The following is a 22,777-nucleotide window of genomic DNA, read 5'->3' on the forward strand; positions in this document are numbered from 1 at the left end:
CAGAGCGGTTAGCGCTTAAACCCCATCCACTAATCTGCCGTTGCTAATCCTGGCGCAGGCGGTTAAGCGCCGCCCTTAACACGCGTCCCCGCCTCCCACTTGTCGCCTCCTCCCACACCTAGCTTCCCTCCAAAATTTCCCCGGCCTTCTCGCCTTCGTCGCTCCCCCTGCTCCCGCTCCGCGCCCGATTCCGTTCCGCCCCCGCACCGGCACTAGCCCTGAACCCCGACCGCCGCGACGCGCCGCGCCGCCCCGCTACGCCCTCTCATGTACGATTCTCTGGGGATCTGGTTTGTTTCATGTCTTTTTCATTGCTTTCTTTTGGCGATCGTTCCCCTTCGGATTGTACTCTCGCCTTTTTTTATCTCATTTTTTCCGGATTTAGTGAGCTTATCTCATCCTTGAACTTGCATGTTTGGTGCATTTTGGGTTGATTTTACCTGCATCATGGCGCTGATCGTGTCGTCGCGCGATCATATCCGCGAATTGTTTTTTCTGCTGTTTTTTATTCATTTTTTTCTGCAGCGATTTCGGCTGCAATGTGGTCGAGTTGCAGCGACAAATCTCCGAATTGTTTGGTTTTAGCAAAAAAAAAAATCCTGCATTTCACTGTATCTTGTTTGGTTGTACCTCAACCCTAGCTGGTGATCCGAACCCATTGTGACGAAAGCTTCGAACTCTTTTTTGGGGGGCGCAGATAGCGAATCGAAGCGGGGATATATGTACAGGAACCAGTTTAGGTCGGATCGATTGAACGATCACAACTCCACCTCCCGAAGGCCCGGCCGCGGAAGCGGCAGCGGCACGCACCATTGGGTCGTCTCCGGCGGCCGTGGGAGCGCGGCTCCGGCTGCGCGGCCGCGATCGCCGCCCTATCGGAGGTGAAACTTGTCGCGTGTGTGTAAGTTCCATGATGACCCGTGTTAATTAGGGTGTTTATGTGTGGTTTTGGGGTGTCGATTGCCTTTGCAGCGGGAGGCCCGGGAGCGTGCAGCAGCAGTACAGGCCGAGGTCGCCGGCGGGTGTGCTAACCCAAGGGAATGCCACTAACTATGCTCCTGTCGAGAGTTCTGCTGCTGCGAAGCACACGGAACCAGTGAGCCAAGGTGTGAATGTTTGTGCTAAGCGCAATTTTGTGATTGTCCCTTTCCTTGTATGTATATGCATGCATGACGTGCACAGAAGAGCGTGATCATGCCATTATGTAGTGCTGCAACATGGAATTCTACGGTTTTACCTCTGATCTTTCCTATCTAACCCTTAAGCATGGCAGGTTTGCCTTGTAGTAAGTTTTAGCATATATTGATGAGATCAGAATGTTCAGAAACAGATATTACATTTCTGTCTTGTGGCCAGTTTTAACAAATATTTGGGCATGGACTCTTTTGTTAAAGCCTCCTTTCCTTGTGGAACTATCTGACGATATCTTGTTTTTAGTGTCGTTCGGGTCACTGGATAATGTGAAACCTTCCAATATGCCTGCTCAGAGTGATGTCCTGAGCTCAGTCTCTGCTGAAGGAACCTGGGTGGCAGAATCCTCAACCCCAACAAAACCCACAAAAGGTTCTCCTGTTTCTCAAGAATTTTGGACATGACGTGATAATAGCAACAAGCCCTCTGGTTCCCATTTATATTTATTGTAACATCGGATAAGATGACATTTCTTCTGAATTCTGATGATGTTGGCCCAGGGTATTCATCCACTGCATTTACTCTTCAGTTCGGAACTCTTAGCCCAGGGGTTAACAAGAAAGTATGCCATACATATTCAACTATTTACATTATTGCATTTTAGTTTGCTCCCGAAGCATTGCATTGGCTAACGCTTCATGGTGATCTTCTGGCAGTGTACTACTACCTGCACATCCTTAGCTCCTCCAGATCTGAACGGGAAAGAACATGAAAAGGTCCGCTGGTTTGTCATGGTTTATTCCACTGAATGAATTTATTTGGAACGCCTCTTTTGTTAAAATATTGAATCATACTTTTCACACATGCTATTCGATCATCTCTTGGATCATGTATATCTTTTTCACTGCTTCAAATATTGAACTCTCTAATTAAGCAAACCAGGATGCTTGAACGTTCGGTAATGGAGATTTGTTCCATTAAAGAAAGTATTAAAAAAATAAAATTGCATGCTTCTGTACATCATACTCTATACACACTTGTCAAATGATCGACTCTTTCTTCTGTAAATCATACTCTATACGCTTGTATCCTGATGTTTGCATCTTTGGACCATCTCGCTTCTCTAGTTTGCAAAGGACTTGTTACAAAGATCATACAGCTGCCTCTCTGTACAACGTTTTCACTTCTATTTTCACTTCTATTTTACACATAGATTGCCTGACAAGCCTAATACAGTTTCCTCATCTCCTGCCCAAGAGCAGCAAAAGCAAGAAGCAGCAGATGACTTGGTTATCGGTTTACGAACTGATTTAATTGACAAATATGAGAATGTGCATGTTCCTGAATTGCATGAGACGCCAGTGCTGAATTGTGTTCCTCCACCTATCAAAGTTAGTAACTCAGCCCATTCGCTTTCAGTTGCTTTTGCAGCCTTTTATAACTCAATTGTACCTTTTATGGTCTACAGGTGGGCACGGATTCATGCGAGGTGTTGCCCAGAACTCCGTCTTCCCCAATCCAACTACAGTGCCAAAATCAAGAAGAGAGAAAAAATACGGTCAATACTAGTCGGTCTGACACTGTATACAAATATCCTGCCACCAAGCCCAAGATAAGTGTGCATATTCCAGCTTCGTATACTCCCAACATAGCACCCCCACAATTTATGCTTCCAGTACCTGGGAGACCAATGCCTGTGGCTTTCCAGCAGAAACAACATCAACTGCCTGATGAATTTAGGGGCCCAGGTTTGCAAATGCAGTCTATTGGTTCTGTATCCAGCTCCATGCCCGTGAAAATGGCTGTCCCTGTGGGTAATGCACCTCACATACAACCGTTTTTTGTTCATGGTGCTCAGCCTCGTGCATTGCATCAGCAAACCTTCATTCACCAAGGGCAAGGCTTTAGTTGTGCCCCTCCAGCTAATTGTCACCTTCCTCAATTTGGCAACATGAGGATTGCACAAGAGTTATCTCAGCAGCAGCCTAGAACTGGTGATGAACAAAAGAGAACTATCAAGATAACACATCCAGATACACACGAAGAGCTGATGCTGGATAGACGTGGTCATTCCTTTGTGGGTGTTCCTGCTTCTGGGCAGATGCCTCTGCATAATATAAACCAGCTACATCAGCCTGTTCAGACATTTTCTCCACTTCAGAAGGTGTATTATCCTAGACCAGGCACGTACAATTCAGCGCCTATCTATCTTCCCAACACCACTACCATCCCTCTCTCAAGTAGGCAAATTTCCTCCAAAATGCAGCCCCCAATGCATAGTTTTGATTCCACTAATAGCAACCAGCCTATTACTTCCATCAGACCTCCTATGCCAAATCCTTGGCTTGATGCTAGTTCCTGCCCAGCAACCAATTTGCATACTGCTTCAGAAGTCTCTGGTTGCAAAGGCTTACGTCCATCAAGCTTATCTGCTCCAGTTCAAGTCGAGCTAAAGCCACCTATTGCTTTCACTGCTGAAAAGAATGAGGTGTTATCTGAAACAAGCATACCTATCTGTGCAGTAGAAACTCACAGATCATTTATGTATTCTAGTGAATCTGCCATGTCAAGTCAGCAAAGCCATCGCAAGATAGGGCTGCAAGTTTCTCCTGAACCTGCAAAATTAGTTTCTGAACGGAATCTCAAAGTTCCAGCTGCAACTGCGGATATAAATTGTAAATCGATGTCTCAGGCAGTTGCAACCCAGCAGGCACAGACTAGAAAAGTTTTAGCAGATCATGTCACACCAGTTGCAGGCCCTCAAACTATCTCAACCAGCAACGTACCTTTCACATCTACTGCAAGTTGTACATCTTCAGTAAAAGCAAAACCTATTGAGATGGAAGAATCTCCAGTGATTCCAACAACTTCGTTGCCCCATGCAAAATGCGAGTCATCGCATACTGAGGCTTCTAGCAGAACTGATACTGTCATTTTGACTGCAACTTGCTCTAATACTGATGGGACATCACAAACTAACATGAGTTCTAAATATGATGGCAATAGCATTTTGGGGAAGCCTCCATTGATATATGCACAAGAAATGCAACCACCAAAGTTTGCAGGATCTAATACATTCACAGGTCTTAGAAAGGCGAAAGTGAATCCAGTTTCCTTTCTAGAAAAAAAATCTGAAGTTAATGGTTCAGTTCCAGTGCAAAACCAGGATTTTATGATAGAAGAACATGTTGTAAATGATAAAGTGAGGTGCTCCAAGTCAAAGACAGAACAAGTAGATGCGACCACACTAAATGCTGCATGTGGATTGGATAATACCGATGTTGCTAAATCAGTAAGATTTCATGCATTTCACGAATCAGTTGATTTGCATCCCTCCGTATCCACTGATCTCCAAACATCTAATGAAAATAAGCAACCTTCAGCAGAGGCACAAATCGTAACATCTCAATCAGAGAACAAGCAGAATGACAGTACAATAAACTCTGCAAGGGATGTCAAGAATGCACCCCTTGTTTCCAATTCAATTAGCTATCAGAGGAAAATGGGACAGGAAAGTATTGATTCAGAGATATCCAATCCTTGCTCCACTGTGGCTACTTCAATGGTGCAAACAAAAAAGCCTGTTTTGGAATCATCCAAGGCCAAAAGTACAAATGGACAACGAAAAAAACGAAAGGAGATGCTTCCTAAGGCTAGCGGGCAAAAGTATTCCGATCTTGATAGTGCATCCAGTTCCTTGAATGAGAATGTTGAGAGCTTTAATACATCAGAGGACGTCCAGAGTTCCTTGACAACTGATGTAAAGCAGTACTGTACATTAGATGCTGAAAAGGACAGTTTGACTGGTGGGAATGATATCCAGAACAGGACTGACTTATTCGGCTGGGAAGATGTGACTGAAAATTCTACTGAAAAGTTGGAAGTGTTTGGGTGTACTCATTCTAACAGTGGAGCAGAAGTAAACAAAGATAAATATGATTTCAACCACAAAAGGTATTCTCGGGATTTTCTTTTAACATTTGCACAGAGATGTATCAAACTTCCTGCAGGTTTCAAGATTGGATTCGATATTTACGAAACAGTAATGAGTGTGCATGTTGGTGCTCCATTTATTGCCAACTCCGAATTTAATCCAAACCACGGAAGGATGAAGGATCGAGTTTCAGCAACTTCTCGAGTTAACCGTCATATGGCTGGCAAGTTTGATGATCATAAGATGAGAAAACAGTTTCCTTCTCCTGTTGCTGGACGTGATTCACTTTCTGACAATGTTCATCGACCTGCCTTTTCTAGTTGGGATGCAGTACAGCGCGTTGGGCACGGATCTATGAGAAGTCCTTCACAGAACCAGCCATTCAACCAGTATAGTGGTGAGATGCTCTCCAGAGCTATGAAAGAAGTAGTTACTCAGCGCAGCATGTCATGTGGTTCTGTTGATGAGAGGTGGCAACACAGAACTAACGTTCAGGGTATTTCGTCACCTTCTCAAGTATCTATACCTCTTATGCACAAAGCTGAGAAAAAATATGAAATTGGTAAGGTGTCTGATGAGGAAGAGGCAAAACAAAGGCAGCTGAAAGCTATTCTGAATAAGTTAACCCCCCAAAATTTTGAAAAACTTTTTGCACAGGTCAAGGAGTTGAATATTGATAACGTGGTCACACTTACCGGTGTCATTTCTCAAATATTTGACAAAGCCTTGATGGAACCCACTTTTTGTGAGATGTATGCTAGTTTCTGTTCCCGATTGGCTGGTGACCTACCAAACTTTGTCAAGGATGGTGAGAAAATAACCTTCAAGCGACTGCTTTTAAATAAATGTCAAGAAGAGTTTGAAAGAGGGGAGAGAGAGCAAGCTGAAGCAGATAAAGCTGAAGAAGAGGGTGGAACAAAGCAATCTGAAGGGGAGAGAGAAGAGAAACGGATTCAAGCACGGAGACGCATGCTAGGAAATATTCGATTAATTGGGGAATTGTACAAAAAGAAAATGTTGACTGAGAGAATAATGCATGAATGCATAAATAAACTGCTAGGTGAGTATCAAAACCCAGACGAGGAAGATCTAGAGGCTCTGTGCAAATTGATGAGCACAATAGGGGAGATGATAGATCATCCCAGGGCAAAGGTGCATATGGATTTTTATTTTAATCTTATACACAAGCTGTCAGAAAATTCAAAGTTATCATCTCGTATAAGATTTATGCTAGAAGATGTGATTGACCTTAGAAGAAACAAGTGGAGGCAGAGAAGGAAAGTGGAAGGGCCAAAAAAGATTGAGGAGGTCCGCAGGGACGCAGCAAAGCAGAAGTTGGGCCAGTCAACTAGGTTTGGTTCTTCTCCTAAATATAACTCATCTGTTACCTGCATTATCTCCGGGTTAAGACCAGGGCCACCATCAGATAATAGCATGCGCGGATCTTCTACATTGGCTTCTCATGGATCCTCTCAAGTTCGTGCATATGGATCCCAGAATGTCAATCTGGATGCTAGATATCAGCCTTCGAATAGAGCCTTGGCAGTTCCACTCCATCAAAGGCATGCTGATAAATCCATCCGCCTTGTTCCTCAAGGTGACTTGGGAAGAGGAATGTCGCTTCGTGGGAAGCCACCAGTTTCAAATGACATTTTGCCAGAAGTTCCTTTGAACAGTCATGATTGTCAAACATCCCAAAACTCAAGAGAAGGTTCAATCACTGGAGCCGCTAGTAATCGAGCAAACTTCAAAGCCACTACTGATGCTCCTACAAATCAATCCTGGGGAACGGCAGATCATGCTTCACCTTCTTTGTCGACTGTTGGCCAAATGCATACATCCTCCATGATCAGCAAGGAGATGTGTGCTGAAGCGCAGACATTACCTGAAGAGGTTCTGCAAGAAAAATCAATATTAACTATAAAAGAATTTTACAGGCAAGCTCCCATCTGTCATGCTTCTTTTTTATATGCTGTAAAATGCTATATTCATATCCTTGCTTATTTATTACGAAATATATGCTGATAAGTATCCGTCTATTCTTAGAACCTTAACACTTTGTTTTAAATTATTCCCTGGAAGTTATGTTTAATCAGCTAAAATATTTTTTTATCCTCAAAATGAGTAATCCTGGTGACAGTACAGATGAATACCATGTAGCTGCTTGCCTTCTTTTTAGGAAAAACAATGGGCTTCCATTATATTGTATCCAGCAAAGTTTTGTTTATATTTGTAGTAAAGATCTTCTTTTGCCATGCTTGACATTAATATTATTGATAGCCACATCTTTAATTGGGTAAACAATCTCATCTGCTAATACAAAGGTCTTTTTCTCATATTTTTTACTTGCAAAAAAGGGTCTTCTTTTTAATTGTTTCATTTGGTGATGGTTTTTTCCGGTCACGAGTCGCCTTCTTATATAGCATCTGTTTGTACAAGCATTATTTTTAGTTGTCAGAATAAATTTATGTATGACATAACTCAAAATGTCAATAAATAAAGCGATATGCATGGTACTGCCTGCTAACATGTTTGATACCAAACCTACAGCCTCCCATTTAGTTGCAGGTTTGCATTATCTTAGCTTTAAACCTTTAAACTAAGGTAAATTTTGGTGCCCCCAGTGCTAAGGACGAGGAGGAGGTCACTCTGTGCATGAAAGAACTGAATGCTCCCGGCTTCTACCCTTCACTTGTGTCACTTTGGATTAATGACTCGTTTGAAAGGAAAGACCTGGAAAGGGAGCTCTTGGCCAAACTTTTGGTAGACTTGTGCAAATCTCAAGACAATTTGCTGAGCCAGAGGCAGCTACTCCAGGGGTATGATTCATTTGCATATGGCCATAGTTCTTTCCATAGTTGGTGACTTGGTGTTCAAACCTCCAGTAACCGTCTGCTTCTTTTGCCAGGTTCCAACATGTTCTATCTACCTTGGAAGATGCTGTGACCGATGCTCCGAAAGCGACCGTGTTCCTAGGGCGAATATTTGCCAAATTCATACTGGAAGACGTGATCTCACTGACGGAGATAGGAGGGTTGCTGCAGGAGCAAGATGGCGGGGAAGAGCCAGCAGGACACCATGCCTTGGACGGCAGCCTTGTGTCTGAGGTTTTGGGGAGCATGCTGGAGTCCATCAGAGTAGAGAGGGGCGACTCTGCTGTGGACGAAATTCGCGCAAAATCCAACCTGCAGTATTTGAGACGGCCCGGGGTGTGCGTCTGATCAGGACCGGGAGGCAGGGTTCTTAGGTTGTTAGTGTTTCTTTTGGTAGGTCGTTGGGGGTCCTAACCTTAGAAAAAAAGGTTAGATGAAATTTTGCTGCTCTTTGTTTTCCTTATATTACCACTAGTAGTACTGCAGAAGACTTGTTAAGGTTTCTGGCCTAGCCATGTTCTTAGGCTGCCGTAAAATTCTGCCTCATCTTGTGTCGTGCTCAATTGATTTGTGTCCTGCCCGGGACCATTGGAGCCGGTGTTACGTTACTTTCTTCCTGCATCTGATCTCTCCAGTTTGAGATATGCCGACGATGTCTCGTGGTTGAAGGCTTGAAGCCTTGCCGCACCGGCTTGGTCGCAAAAAATATTTTGTGAGCAAGTGAGTATATCGAGCAAATATGCAAACGATCAAGCCACAAGAGTTCGTCATAGGCTCACAGCGATGACGGCATACAATGAAAGAATCAAATCTCAGAAAGGATCAGCGTATTGGGAGCAAAGAACAAGAATTGCATGTATATTTCAGATTGCTACTACCATCATTTTTGACGTGGTAACCTAATCACAGCAGTTACAAATAGGAAAGCAAGATATCACACGGTTGCACATTGCCCTCTTTAGTAACTGTGATTCAAATACAATATTTTTCAAAAAAAAAAAAAGGATGATTACTAGGCTAAACAAACCACAAGCATCAAATCAGTCTACCAGGCTTAAGGGAGAAGCGAGACAAGAGAGGCCAGCCTGGGGTCAGGTGTGCTCCGATGATATGCGAACATTTCAGGAGCCACGGGTACACCAATTGAACGAAGCAATAAACTGCAGCACAGAGACAGATGAACAGCTCACAAAGTGTATGCAACGCAGATGAATCTTTTACATCTTCAGCCTTCAAATTTGTCATGGCTTATGAATCTTGAACCCGAACACCCTGGGGACGTATTGATGTGAAGGCTTCTGGGGCTTTAAGTGCGGGTACATCATCAGGAACAAGTGAGGAAATGTTGTTCCAAAGTATGTTCCGTCAATGTCTACATGACAGGTCAAGGAAAGTACGTGATGGCCTATGTGGCAAATAGCATGAAACATATTCTTGCAACGAGGTACAGATAAACTAAGCTTTCTTTTCGGTCAGTTCTAAAATCATTCTTATCATGTGTAACATATGGCATTTCATTTGTTCACAATTTCTTGTTGCATCCAGGCTATTTACTGTTCCAAATTATTTTGACAGTTTTTGGGATGAATTAGCTAGATGTAAAAGTGAAACATGGCAAAGCATACCAAGAGTAACTTTAGCATGTCAGAGCAATGCGGAATCTTTTATGCTCTTTTCCTAAGAATTTGCCCATTCTACTGTTTCATGCAACCTAGGAAGACTTGCTTCCATGAAGTGAATAATTTTGCAGGGTGTCAGTAAGTGTATCAGTTAGAAAAAAAAAATCTAGCTAAACAAAGAGTTGCAAGGTAAAAACCACAGCATCTGAGTAAATAACGTATAATTATGCAGCTCTAAAGTTTGGGACACATCAGCAGCTTCCACAGTCAATTATCTACCAACAGTTTGATCAGACAATGGTAAATATTTTCAGCAACCAATTTGAGTAATAGAACAAACTTTATTGGAAATGAAAGGATACTGGTTTGATATTTGGATCTTGGATTGTAGATGTCTTCACACCTAGGGCAGTAAATCTTCGTGGTACTAGAACGAGGAATATCCGATTGCCCAACTGGAAGACATGGTTGACCACTGCAATACACCCGAGGGCATCTGCCGAAGTCAGAGTTCTTGTACTTATCCAACTGCGCAAACATCAAATGTGACAATATACAAATTAGTAACATTACTAATTTATCCATCAGAAAACAACGCACAAGAACTGCGTGCGCTCACCATTGCAGCCAACCCTTTACTTGTAAGAATATACCGAACATGAATCAACCCATAGAGCATCTCAGCAGCTGATTCAATAAGTTCATTTTGCTCTTCTGTCAACATATCACCTGCATATTTGCACAAGCCCTTCGTAAAGTATTCAATCAAACAATAATGTAGCTTTTGTGTAAAAGAAGCAATAATATCTCTTGAAAATAGTACTGAGACAATGCCTTTCCAATATCCTAGCTTCCATTTAATTTATCATTTGATGAGCTTCAAACCTAACATTCTTTCTATCATTCAGACATGCAGGAAGCTTTAGGTGTTATTCTGCTGCCAAAAAATGTTAGTGCAAAAAGACCCTATGCGAACCCCCCCCCCCCCTCCCAAAAAAAAAGAACACGTCCCTTTCTTCTTCTCCCCCTCCCTCTCCCTCTCAGATCAGTGTGAAACAATAACGTTACATCCATGTGTCGTCCATTTTTTTGCCTTGATAGATCCGTGTTTTCCTATTCAGGAATGGTATATTTGGAGCTTTCCTTGTTCATTTGTCATTCATGAATGGCAGAAAAATACAAGGTGACATTTGCTGGCTACCTCTTCTGGTTGCTAGCAATTATGATGCATGTTAAGTTGTTAGCTGGTGTGCATATTTATGATGTTTTCCACGTGTCTTAGTGGTATGCATGTTTTTGTTACTTCTGTGATTTAGTTCCTCCTCTAGATATGTGTTGCCACACATGCACTCTACAATTAATGGTACAATGCCATTGTAGAACTTGGGTGTGTACTGTGTGCTGTGACCTACTGACCTGCATGTGACACCCAGTTCCAGGTATCATTCAAAATAGGCAACCAATAAACTTTCTAACTCCTATTGCATCTACTCAGCCTGACTGCAGACCAGGCAACTGAATATACCCTAACTGGCCAGCTACAGCTGCTGTGTGGCCAAAGGTTAGGACAAGGCAAGTAGGCCAGTTAATCATTTACTAAATATTAATTAGAGTGTTCAGTTCTTTACTTCTTTGTACTGGGTCGGCAAAAATTTATAATGGTGCAGGTTTATTGCAGCAAAGTTTACATTAATAACATTAGTTCCTATGATTGAACACCCGGTGTTTTTTTCTAAGAAAATCAGGTGTCCAATTACTAAGATTTGTCCCAGCATCACGCACACCAATTGGAATCTAAAGCTGGCCAATCTGGGAATAGTAACAGCTGGTGAAAAACACAGGATGAGTTCCCTAACATGTTTCTCTTTAAACTGAATTATTAACAAAAAAAGGAGTAGGATACCATGTGAAGATTCAACATCCAATATTAGATCAAGAGCATAGTCGTAATACGGAACTTGGTTGCTTAGCCCACATAGGTTGAAATCATCTTGTATGTAGTCATCGTCAACTTCACAGAAGAATTCATTGCCCCTTAAACTACAGAACCATGAAATCCAAGACGTATCTTCCCCATCAGAACCACTCACGTCTGACTCTTCACTATCAGTTTCTGATTCTCCTGTAAATCAATCAGCAAAAAAAATTACGATCGACAAAGAAATATCAAGGACAACCTCTAGAACATGAATTATAGCACACTAACCTAAAACAGATGCAAAAATGCCATGGCATTAGCATTAAACAATACATACTGCTTTAGCCAGACACATGGAATGTATGGGTGGATGAATATCCCCATAGTCGATCGGGTGCATCCATAAGACACTAAGCAAAGACATGGTTGTAGACTTGGGTGTTCGATTCAACTAACTAACAAAAACTTGAACAGCTAAATTGTTCTGGTAAGGTGACATTTCTTACATAAAAGAGCACCATAGCTTTCAAGAGTGAAATGTTAACTAAAAGCTGTTGTCTTTAGTCTTTGTAGAATAGTAGGCATTAAATTTCCACTGATCATGAAACAAGGTCCTTAAAAGATATGCGTAAGCAAGCAAGTAGCCATATGTATGTTTAGCAATTTGTGCGGACAAACTGATTTATCACAGCTCATGCATATGAGAAATGTATTCAATAGCTTGACTTCTGGAATTTCTCGTATTCAGCCTGTTTAGCTGATTTGAGTCATAGGAAAAAAATCCAAATTGTTTGATACAGTAGGTTGTCTAGGAAAATCCATTTTCTCCTTTTGGTTGAACTAGTCTGTCCTGTAGCTCCTACTCCTTTTTGTATTGTTTCTGCAATGCTTTCGGACCAAAGTCTGATTGTGCGCTTGTCATTTTACTGCTCTGGTACTAACCATAACTACAAGCAACCACATGCATACTCATTGATAGGTGATCCTGTTGAATGACCCTAATCACCGAACAAAAAGGTGCCTAAAAAGTGAAAGCTTAAATTGACCAAACAAGCAAAGAAAGGCTATTAACAATATGTCACACCAAACAAGCACCAAATTTTCTAAAACATTCCACTACATTTATTTAGATTATTACAACTACCATGCATTACATAAGTTGTGCAATGCTACTGGCGATCTCAACTGTTGAGAATTAGGATATTTTTGTGCCTAGTCAAGTATTATGACCACCGTTAACTGCAAGACTATCTGATGGCACCATTGACCATCGGTTATACAGAGACCATAAACTAGAAATCTACAACAAAGTTTGCATCTTTGAACTTCCTCGCACGCATACACAAGCATCACAAAACAATCAAACAGATGAAACCAGTTCAGCATATACGGATGCATAGCATTACACAGAAATCAAGAAAAAAAAGGAAGTACCCCTAAACTGGTTAGAGATGTACGAATGATCTACCAATTAGTCGTGCCATTGTTCACGTGTCCACTCGCAATTAGCTAAACACACAGAAATCTCCCTTCAACATGGCTCGACGAATCACTAAAAAAGCAGAACAAGCGACCTATAAAATTATCAAAAGCATGCTGCGAGAGAGGGCTTACCGTCGGAGACCTTGCTCTTAGACATAGCGGTGGATCCGCCGCCGGAGCGGGGAACCTCCGGCTGCTTCCCCGCGGCGATCCGCTCCTTCTCGCGGCCCCCGGAGAACCCCCACGACGTCGACGGCGACGACCTGTCCATCGGCTCGCCGATCCGCTTCCTCTCGCCAGCGCCGCCGGCCGCCGCCGATACGCCTCGGTCCCGGTGCATCTCCTCCAGCTGGACCCCTCCTCGTCCCCCGATCCCGCGGCCAGACGGCGGGATGGGAGCGGGGAGCGGGGCTAGCGTTCGGAGGAGGTGGGAGCTGGTGGGGTCGCGGTGCGCTCGTGTGGAGGTCTCGGGAGGACGCGGGGCGGGGCGGGGCGGCGAGGAAGGAGGGAGGACGGGCACGAGGGTGCTGACGTAATTGCGGGCTGCTTTTGAGGCGGTTGATGTTTATTTTGGTCCTTCTCTGACCTGGGCCTGTTTGCATTGCGATGTTTGCGGAATGGTTTGCATTGCGATGTAATAGGCTGTCACCACTCACCGCACCTCAATCAGCCATAATTTTGCTAGTCTAGAATTCCGATTTGTCAGAAATAATAGACTCTCGATCTCTAATATATAAAATGCTAGTTAGATTCTCACCTCATGTCTACTTATCTCTCCTCTCGTCTAATAAAAAATTTTAAATTTTAAATAATTTATCCATTTTTATCATCTATTCTCGTCCTTCATCACATGCCTATCAGCTACAGATATATGATATATTTTACTAATAAAAATAAAAATAGAGGAAAATTAGCGGATAATCTTCTCCACTTTTTTCAGATCCTATCTGAAATTAAACTGTGGAATCGCTATTAACGTATTTGTTCGGTAGTGCTCTCATGATACATCCATATCTCTATACTTTAAACTTGTGATCGATGCTACCGTATCCAATATTTATATTTTTATTACAACACACAGCGTACTTGACTAGTACTCTCAATCGATCAGATAAATGTACGTTCTTTGTTAAGGAGATTTATGTGATATAATATATCCCCAATACTCATTCTAGTATTTGAACGTGCATTCTTTGTTAAGGAAGAAAATATATACGTCTAATAAACAATGTATTGTAGAGCAGATTTTCTTACTCAATAGACTAGTTAAGTGTGCATTATGTTGTGGCAAAGTATGGAATCGGTGACAGCACTCTAATTTTAGTATAATCGACCTATTAAGTATGTACCTTGCCTCGATAGTGTTGGCAACGCTCAGGAGTGCATGAGCAACATAAAGTGGTGCTGGGAAGAAAGCGCGGGGAGGAAGAAAGACGATGGCATAGCAAGAAAAGGGGTAGTGGTATAAAATGATAGGATTCGTAGGAGCGACAACCAAAAAGAATGGATGTCACTGCACTACAAGAGGTTATTAGATCACACTTTTTTTAGTTGGATTGTCCCAATACAATAGCCCCATAGATAATAGTTTGCTTCTATCTTATATCAACACATCCTTATGTGAACTCTCCTCATGAAGCTATCGGCATTCTCTTCTTGTTAGGTCGTTGTCTTTTCGCTTCCTAAAATGTCATCATCGCTACATCCTTTCCCTCCACTTCTTCCTCCTCCTCTACAACGCAAGTACATATAGGCAGTTGTTGGTGACGTGAGCCACGGGTCTTGACAAAGGCAAAATCAAGCTTCTCATTTATGTTGTAGGGAAAAGGTGAACTTGTGGGCTCTCGACATAGATATGTATTTTATTTCAATAGCGGTATTGCGAAAGGAGTAGGGGAATGAATATGATATTTATAGGAAATACTAGACACCATTAATCCAAGTTAGATTGTAGCATAAGAAACTGGTTTTCTTCGTATGGTCAAATATTGCCTTTTTTTCATTTAAGATAGACGAATGTCACCCTTTGATGCTAAGACTACAAATATTGCAATTCCAAAGAAAAAAGGTTATAAAATAAATAGGACTCCTCTAGATAATTGTTGATCTTTTTTGCCCAAAAAACTATCGATTTTTCTAACAATTTAATTAGAATCTAACTGACTAGGTTCATCACTCCCCTTCATACACCATTGTCTCTAGCCTCTAGGCACCATCCTCCAACATATGGATCCTGAACTACATTGATCCATCCTCCTATTATCACCCTGCACGCCACCACCTCCGATGCCAACAAGGCTCACCAGCCTCCCCTCCTCCACAGATGGCCTCCTCCTTTTGTCTGAGTCCTATTTTTTACGCTTTTTTCATCTCTAGCGCGATGCCCCTGCCTCGTCTTCCTCATATGTCTTCGTTAGATCCATCTCTAACCACACTGATAAGTTGCCCTTAATGTCAGCTCTACCCAACCGACCGTCCTCCACTTCCACGACAGGCGTCCACCGCAGCCCGCCACCATCGCTAGGCCGACAACTGCTCCGACCATCCCCTACAGCATAGGTACACAAAACCCATGAAAAACTTGAACCCTAACCCTATCTAAAACCCTAACCTAAACCTCATTGGTGTTTATAGAGTTCACATGAGGTCATCATAGACAGAGCAAAAGTACAACACGGATCATCGTCAACTGCGAGGTGATTCTCCCTAAGAAATCTACGGAGATTACATCTAGCAAAATTATATGAAAAATTATAACAAATGTGATTGCTATCTACCGAGGTATAAGATTGACATTTGTATGTTTCGCAATTCATTTAGAAAGCCTTGACTGCAGAATCGCTAATCAGGAAAACCGGCAGAGCGAAATTTCTTAACGCCGACTTACACTCAGGAAGGGGTCAACGCGAGCGCGCGACGACTTGCTGGCAAATCCGTAATTGACTCCTACTCCGGCGTCTAATTGAGTAGAAAGCGATTCGCACCGGAGAAAGAAAACCTAGGCCACAAAGGTCTGCGTGTTGGCTCACCGCAATCCGAAGGCCGCACCTTTCGGCTCATCGCTAGGGCTTCGCTCCCCCCCAATTCGATCCGCGAGGGCAAGAGGTACACCCGAGATTCCACCCTCGGGACCCCAGATTCGCGGTCCGTTTCTCTAAATCTGTGTCCTTTTTTTGGCGATTTCCAGGTGGTTTTTCTTTGGTTCGCTGTGACGTGGGAGATGCCGCCGAAGTCCAGGAGGGGCGGCGCCGCCGCAGCGAGGAAGGCCCCGGGGACGAGGGGTCGGGTGGGGAAGGCGCAGCCTGTTGCGGATGAGGCGCCGCCCGTGGAGGAGGTGAAGGTCGCCGAGGAGGCCCCGGAGGCGGTGGAGGAGCCGAAGCGGCAGCCCTCGCCGCCGCCGACGCAACAGCCGGTGGCGGAGGAGAAAGTCTCCTCCGGTGTCGCGGCTAACGGTGCCAACCACGGTGAAGGTATTGTGTGCCTTTTTTTACACATAGGACGTGACTTCTTCTGTGATCTATTTCATGGCATGCGAGGATTTAGATTTTGAATTGTACCGTGTTGATTGTATTATTGTACAATTACTTATTATACTTTGGTTAGCATGAACATTATGTAGATTTTGTCCGTTCTATTGATGGCAAGTTTTGGTTCATGAGTAGTGTGCTTGTCGTTGGCATGTAATATTTCTTAAACCTTGTGATATCCACCAGGATGGGCTCTTTAAATGTGTTGAACGGTATTGGATGCCTGTGGTCATGTGGCATTTTGCTTTGACAATGGTTAATGTAGATTTTGCCTAGTTTCGTGCAAGAGGATTAATATGAACCACTATCTCAAAAAGCAAAAAAATTATATGTTTGTTGTGGTTATGGCTGCGAGGTAGTGCTCTATATGCGTTGGATATTGTGCAATCTTTACTAGGTTCAAGGTTGATGCATCTTATGGTTCGTTCATATTTTAGACGAGGGAGCTGCGAAAGAAACATATGAAGAAGAGGACAAAGGTGAACGTCTGGAGTTTGAGGATGAACCAGAATATGAAGAGGAGGCTGCTGTGGATTACGATGAGAAAGATTTGGAGCAGTATGAAGAGCAGTACGAGGATGGTGATGAAGAGGTGGAATATACCGAAGATGTGGTTGAAGTGGAGACTGATATAGTGGATGGGGAACTTGATGAAGGTGGAGATGATGGGGAGGGGGAGGGATATGAAAATGATGACGAAGAACATCATGTGGATGTGGACGATGAAGAGCATCATGAAGTGGTTAAAGAGCATCGCAAGCGGAAGGAGTTTGAAGTTTTTGTTGGTGGGCTAGATAAAGATGCGACAGAAAGTGACCTTAGGAAGGTTTTTGGTGAAGTTGGTGAGATCACTGAAGTTCGTCTGATGATGAACCCTGTCACAAAGAAAAATAAAGGTTTTGCCTTCCTGCGATATGCAACTGTGGAGCAAGCAAGGCATGCTGTCTCAGAGCTAAAGAATCCACTGGTTGGTTTTACGATCCGACCATTTTATGTTTGTGATACATCCTTTTTACAGGTGAATTGATGATTTATTTAATGCTATAGGTGCGGGGTAAACAATGTGGTGTTGCTCCAAGTCATGACAATGATACACTCTTTGTCGGCAATATCTGCAAGACATGGACAAAGGAACATGTAAGTTGCTTGAACGTTGTTTTCTCAATGTTCATTTGCTTCTTTGTTGAAGAAATAACTTGTTTCGCATTTGCAGTTGAAGGATAAACTGAAGAGTTATGGAGTTGAGAATTTTGACGATTTACTACTGGTTGAGGATAGCAATAATCCTGGAATGAATCGTGGCTATGCTTTGCTTGAGTTTTCTACTCGATCTGAAGCAATGGATGCTTTCAGGCGATTGCAGAAGAGGGATGTAGTGTTTGGAGTTGATCGTAGTGCAAAGGTTTCCTTTGCTGATTCATACCCTCAAGTTGATGATGAAATAATGGCACAGGTGACTACTTATTTTGTACAATAATTCTAAGTTCTTTGTATCTACCACTTTTTGTTTTGAAATTGTTGCATCCTAATTTCTAGTGTTTATGATTCAGGTCAGAACTGTCTTTATTGATGGCCTTTCTCCTTCATGGGATGAAGATCGTGTCAAGAAGTATCTCAAAAAGTATGGAGCTATTGAGAAAGTTGAACTTGCTCGAAACATGCCAGCTGCCAAGAGAAAGGATTTCGGGTTTGTTACTTTTGATACACATGATAATGCTGTTGCATGTGCTGAAGGGATAAGTAATTCTGAGATTGGTGAAGGTGATCATAAGGTCTGTTTCGCAACTTTGTGCCTTCTTTATTATTTGCTCAACTTTTTGAACAGTGGATCAGTTATCGTGCAAGTCCTTCTGATGATTGCAACTTTGTGGTTCAGGCAAAAGTAAGAGCTAGATTGTCGCGACCAGTACAGAGACCTCCTAGAACGAAGCATGGGCTAAGAGGAAATTTTAGAGTTGGACATGGTGCTCCCCGAGGTGGCCGTTTACCGTATGCTCGCCCTCTTCCACCTCGCCGGCCTCCACCACGTCTTGTTCGGCCTCCTGTTAGTCGCTTACCACCCATCAGGAGCCATCCATTGAAGAGGCCTGTAGATATCAGAGATAGGCGTCCTGTTATGTTGATATCGGATAGAGCTAGGCGTGTGCCTCCTCCAGAGAGATCTTATGATAGGAGGGCCCCAGGTTTGCAGATGTTATGTGCAATATATTTGTTTCTGTTCAAGTGCAATGCATTATGGCCTTTCTCACTTTCCCCATATTTCATTTGTTTACAGCTCCAGTTTACCCAAAGAGAAGTCCAAGGAGAGAATACTTAAGGCGTGATGAACTTCCTCCTCCAAGGAGCAGAGCTGCGGTTGACTACAGTCTAAGAGTTCCAGTTGATAGACGTCCCTCTTTCAGGGATGACTATTCACCCCGGGGATCAGGTTATTCAGACCTAGGTCCTCGTAGCGCTCCCCGTCTTTCAGAGAGGCGAGCATATGCTGATGATAGTTATGGTGGCAAGTATGACCGGCCTTTACCGGCCTATAGGGAGGGTCGTGGCCATGATTATGATACCATTTCTGGATCAAAGCGTTCATATGCAGATATGGTGAGTGCTTTTTATTTATTTAAATGGCCAGAGTTTGCAGTTTGATCCTCAATCAACCTAATCATTTTATGTTCTGTAAAGGATGATGTGCCTCAGTATCAAGACATTAGTGTTCGTCAGTCCAAGGCACGGTTAGACTATGATGTTGGTGGCAGTAGTGCTCGGTATGGAGGTACATATAGTGAGAGGTTGGTGGACATTCATAAACTGCAGGTCTTTTTTGCTTTCTTTTATTCTAAACAACATGTTACATATTCTTGTCCTCGCAGGCCTGGACGATCGCATGCGGGATATAGTGGCAGCCGATCTATATCTGGTCATGATTCAGCATATGGCAGCAGCCGTCATGGTATGAGTTATGGAGGTATAGTCTTGAAGGCTCTGTTATTTGCTAAGGCACCTTTGGTTATTTCTTATTTTAATGTTCATGCCAACTTGCATTTTAACTCTTGCAGGTTCTGCTAGCAGTGGTGATGCTGGTGGAATGTACTCATCAAATTTCAGTGGTAGCTACATGTCTCGTGGATCTGATGTGAGTATATATCTGAAATATCATCTTCATTTTACTACCTGTTATTTTTTTGGTTTCCCTAAGCCATACTATACTGATTTCCCTCAATTTATCTGAATTGTCTATTTGGGCAGGTTGGTGGGAGTTCATATTCATCACTTTACTCAGGCCGTAATTTGGGTAGCAGCAGTGGTGGCTACTATGGAGGTAGCGGTTCTAGTTCATATTACTAAGGTGCGTACTCTAATCTGTAATCTTTTTGCTTGAGTTTTTTTTTTCATTGTGCATATATCTTTTTCACCACCCCTCCCCTCCTATCCCTCTCACATCATGGTGCTAATTTCAAATGTTGGGGATGGTCAATGTTTCCCCTTGTATCAAAGATGTGGGAAGTCCGGATCAACCATGAATTACTTTAATGATACAGATTTGGCATCATATCGTCTTTGCGGAACAGATTTGGCATCATAGGACGTTGGTGTAGGCCCTGCATTGTATGGAGCTCCTTAATTTAAGGCCTACAGATCTGGAAAAGAAATGTCAAGTACCCTAGTGTGGACAATGTTTTCAAATAATACATGTTCAAAGAAGCCAGAGACATTGAATTGGTTGAAGCAGTAGTCCTGTGGATGTTCTGGCTTGTTTATGTAATGTGAGGCTTTGCTTTATTTGGTCAAGAGTTATGAACATAAGGGCCGGCTATGGTGTCTTATAAGTGTTTCGACATGTTTACTTCCAGTGTTTCTATAACGTTAATGAGACAGATATGGAGTGTTTCAATAAGTATTTTGAGGTAGTTTCTGCAATTCAAGGTTTTTTTTTGGAGATTCCATCTTGTGGTGTGCTGGCCAAAGATCAGACTTACAAATGAAGCCTTACAAGCAGTGCTTCATGTAAGGCTGTTAGGTTTTTCTGAAAACCTGCACTGCTTAGCATGCTCCATCTGTTCTCTAGAGGATCAATATTTGCTGAGACAGAATTTTTATTGGTCAGACTTAAACTCTGGACCTGTTCTCTGTCGAACTCCAGGTACAAATGGTTTTATCGGTTGCCAAATTTTGAGAGAAACCGTTTGTGTGGCTGATGTAGTTCTTCCACCAAGCAATTACTTTGGCTTCCCCAAAGTTTAAGATAACAGAACTTGCAGCAAAAGGGCATTCGAACTGGTATAACCTTATACTTTGTCTATAGGGTACAAGGCACCAGGTAAATTTAACAAGCAGTGCCAGTATAGAACACCCTGGTTTAATCATCCATCATTTATGAAATTTCTTTGAACTGCTATATGGAGCATGGATTAATATAACCTTTTTGAGCTAAATGGACTGGATGATCCCAAGCTTTCAAGAATCTTGCTGGAGGCATGACACTAACTGATCAAACTACAGAAAAGAGTTTGGTTTGACTATGTTGCCATTAATTTCTACTACACAATTATTTGCTATGAATTCTGACCTTAATTTAGGTCTGGCTTGGTACGTTTAGGCTTTGAGCCCATCAGATGGTGGATATATTTGATAGGCCACCCGTGATTGTTATGCATCATCATTATCAAATGATGTCTTATTTTGCTAAGAATTTACTTTGCTTTTATAAGAAACAAGGTGTGCTCTGTTGCTGCGTTTTGGCAGTAACCAATGCTGTGTAGTAATGTAAAGTAGATGAAAGATGATTAGCAAGACCAATACCAGTTGTAGCTGTACAGTCTGCAGCTTAAACCTAAGCAAACTTATTACTTTTAATGCCATCCTTCTTTGAGTTGTAAGCCTTACATTGTAAATCACATGCACTAACTTCGAATTTACATGATCAATTGAACTAGGGATAATGGCCATTATTGGATCCTAATGTCCACGTCATTTTTGGGCTTGAATTTGGTTTTTGGATATTGCATTTTTCTAGTGCTGGCAGTGAGTACGAAGAGACCTCGGTATGTAGTGTCTTTGGAGAGGCTGCTCTGAGATGGCTTTAGCAGTATCCAGAAACAACATACTGTTTACTTATCGATGTATTTGTCAACCGTCGTTTATTGTTTGTGTTTAGTAGTTGTTGGAATAGGATTCCATTAGGGAAATTATGATGGTGTTATGAGATACAGCAGAACTTTATGCATGGAAGGAATGCTGTATCCAGCAACATGCAGTGGCATAAATGAATTTGGAATTTTGGATACTGGGGGCCAGTATGTGGGATTCCGCACCTTGTGGCTGGCTGGTTTGGTGCTTATTTGAAAAAACAAGGGGAAGATGGAGATTGGTGCTTATTTTTTGGGGAAGGAAGAGAGATCTGAAAACAGCGTGGCATTGAAGCATTTTTCTTGGAAATAATAAGCACGGGAGTGCCATGGAAGTTTTGAAATGAAGGATCTTGAATTTTTCTCCTTCCAATTGCTGGAGCAAACAGAAAGACCAACCACAGTTTATTCCAACTATTTAATTAAGTGTACAAAATAAATATAGCTTGAATCACAAAACGCTGCCAAACATATCAATTTCAGAATCCTAAGCCTGCACCAAGGCCGGTAGCAATCGGACCATTTGAAATATCCAAGTACAATTTGCAATCGGACCATTTGGTTAGTTGATTAGTTTTCTTTTTTTAGTAATGTTAATATTAAAGCAGTTGTTGATGCTTACCTTCCTCTTTATCTTCTCTGGCATGCCGTCATTCTAATTTCTTAAGCTCAGTACTGCTGTTTTGATGTTGTTCCCTGGTTCACATGCTAACCCAGCTTAAATATTATCATGTTTTTTGAGCGCTTTGAGAATTGTAGCCCAGCATGCCTCTCAGAAGATGCGCATTGAGCTGCGAACAGGTAATGCAATTTTTTGTATGGGATGGCTGTCTAATGCCAGGTTTGCTGACGACCCCGCGTCTTGTGTTGGTTACGTGGGTAATGTGACCTTGGATTGCTATCGTATTCCTTCGTTGAGCTTGTAAAAAACGTTGTAAGCATGGAACGAACTAATTGTACAAAGTATGAACTACTTAATATGAAAGATCTTTATGAAGATGCACTGGTGTTATCATGTAATTGTTTTGTGATGGTAAATCAGTCTTGTTCCTTGCTTCAAATTGTGGTTGTCGATGTGCAAAAATTCGTTGGCCACGATGTGCATGGGTCTTGTTGAGACGCCGTAGGTTCGCATGTTGAGACAGCAGTCGACAGACTTCCCTATTGTTTATT

The 22,777-nt window shown here is 42.4% G+C and overlaps 3 protein-coding genes across 5 annotated transcripts; 2 read left to right on the forward strand and 1 right to left on the reverse strand.

Moving 5' to 3' along the window:
- Positions 1 to 8,513, forward strand: LOC133889717 (eukaryotic translation initiation factor 4G-like). Its single transcript, XM_062330174.1, has 10 exons — positions 1 to 269; positions 698 to 881; positions 973 to 1,106; positions 1,438 to 1,563; positions 1,692 to 1,753; positions 1,848 to 1,907; positions 2,394 to 2,522; positions 2,600 to 7,002; positions 7,690 to 7,884; positions 7,974 to 8,513. Exons 2-10 carry the CDS (start codon positions 721 to 723, stop codon positions 8,284 to 8,286), a joined length of 5,583 nt encoding a protein of 1,860 aa, XP_062186158.1. The 5' UTR covers positions 1 to 269; positions 698 to 720; the 3' UTR covers positions 8,287 to 8,513.
- Positions 8,514 to 8,768: 255 nt separating this feature from the next.
- LOC133888664 (casein kinase II subunit beta-1-like) lies at positions 8,769 to 13,537 on the reverse strand. Its single transcript, XM_062328991.1, has 5 exons — positions 13,090 to 13,537; positions 11,461 to 11,679; positions 10,177 to 10,286; positions 9,920 to 10,085; positions 8,769 to 9,310 (listed from the first exon to the last, which is right to left on the reverse strand). The coding sequence occupies exons 1-5, from the start codon at positions 13,295 to 13,297 to the stop codon at positions 9,180 to 9,182; spliced, it is 834 nt and encodes a 277-aa protein (XP_062184975.1). The 5' UTR covers positions 13,298 to 13,537; the 3' UTR covers positions 8,769 to 9,179.
- Positions 13,538 to 15,904: 2,367 nt separating this feature from the next.
- LOC133889324 (uncharacterized) lies at positions 15,905 to 22,603 on the forward strand. 3 transcript variants are annotated; one of them, XM_062329843.1, is made up of 13 exons: positions 15,905 to 16,062; positions 16,145 to 16,427; positions 16,922 to 17,451; positions 17,532 to 17,621; positions 17,698 to 17,937; positions 18,035 to 18,256; positions 18,361 to 18,667; positions 18,760 to 19,079; positions 19,161 to 19,267; positions 19,349 to 19,443; positions 19,535 to 19,611; positions 19,725 to 19,824; positions 21,413 to 22,603. In XM_062329843.1, the coding sequence occupies exons 2-12, from the start codon at positions 16,178 to 16,180 to the stop codon at positions 19,821 to 19,823; spliced, it is 2,337 nt and encodes a 778-aa protein (XP_062185827.1). In that variant the 5' UTR covers positions 15,905 to 16,062; positions 16,145 to 16,177; the 3' UTR covers position 19,824; positions 21,413 to 22,603. The 3 variants fall into 3 exon arrangements, with proteins under 3 accessions (XP_062185827.1, XP_062185826.1, XP_062185825.1); XM_062329842.1 differs by lacking the exon at positions 21,413 to 22,603 and adding an exon at positions 19,974 to 20,396; XM_062329841.1 differs by lacking the exon at positions 21,413 to 22,603 and adding an exon at positions 20,018 to 20,396.
- The last annotated feature ends 174 nt before the right edge of the window (positions 22,604 to 22,777 follow it).

This window comes from Phragmites australis, chromosome 13 (assembly GCF_958298935.1).
Source record: "Phragmites australis chromosome 13, lpPhrAust1.1, whole genome shotgun sequence".
Classification (NCBI taxonomy): domain Eukaryota; kingdom Viridiplantae; phylum Streptophyta; class Magnoliopsida; order Poales; family Poaceae; genus Phragmites; species Phragmites australis.

Excerpts from the sequence above, each read along its gene's own strand:
- LOC133889717 (XM_062330174.1), top strand. The coding sequence starts at position 721 with ATGTACAGGAACCAGTTTAGGTCGGATCGATTGAACGATCACAACTCC. Across the intron at positions 1,908-2,393 it reads ACGGGAAAGAACATGAAAAG|CAAAAGCAAGAAGCAGCAGA; the intron begins GTCCGCTGGTTT and ends GCCCAAGAGCAG. Across the intron at positions 7,885-7,973 it reads CAGAGGCAGCTACTCCAGGG|GTTCCAACATGTTCTATCTA; the intron begins GTATGATTCATT and ends TTCTTTTGCCAG.
- LOC133888664 (XM_062328991.1), bottom strand. The coding sequence starts at position 13,297 with ATGCACCGGGACCGAGGCGTATCGGCGGCGGCCGGCGGCGCTGGCGAG. Across the intron at positions 11,680-13,089 it reads TAAGAGCAAGGTCTCCGACG|GAGAATCAGAAACTGATAGT; the intron begins GTAAGCCCTCTC and ends ATTGATTTACAG. Across the intron at positions 10,287-11,460 it reads GGATGTTGAATCTTCACATG|GTGATATGTTGACAGAAGAG; the intron begins GTATCCTACTCC and ends GCAAATATGCAG.
- LOC133889324 (XM_062329843.1), top strand. The coding sequence starts at position 16,178 with ATGCCGCCGAAGTCCAGGAGGGGCGGCGCCGCCGCAGCGAGGAAGGCC. Across the intron at positions 17,938-18,034 it reads ATGATGAAATAATGGCACAG|GTCAGAACTGTCTTTATTGA; the intron begins GTGACTACTTAT and ends TTTATGATTCAG. Across the intron at positions 19,444-19,534 it reads TCATGGTATGAGTTATGGAG|GTTCTGCTAGCAGTGGTGAT; the intron begins GTATAGTCTTGA and ends TAACTCTTGCAG.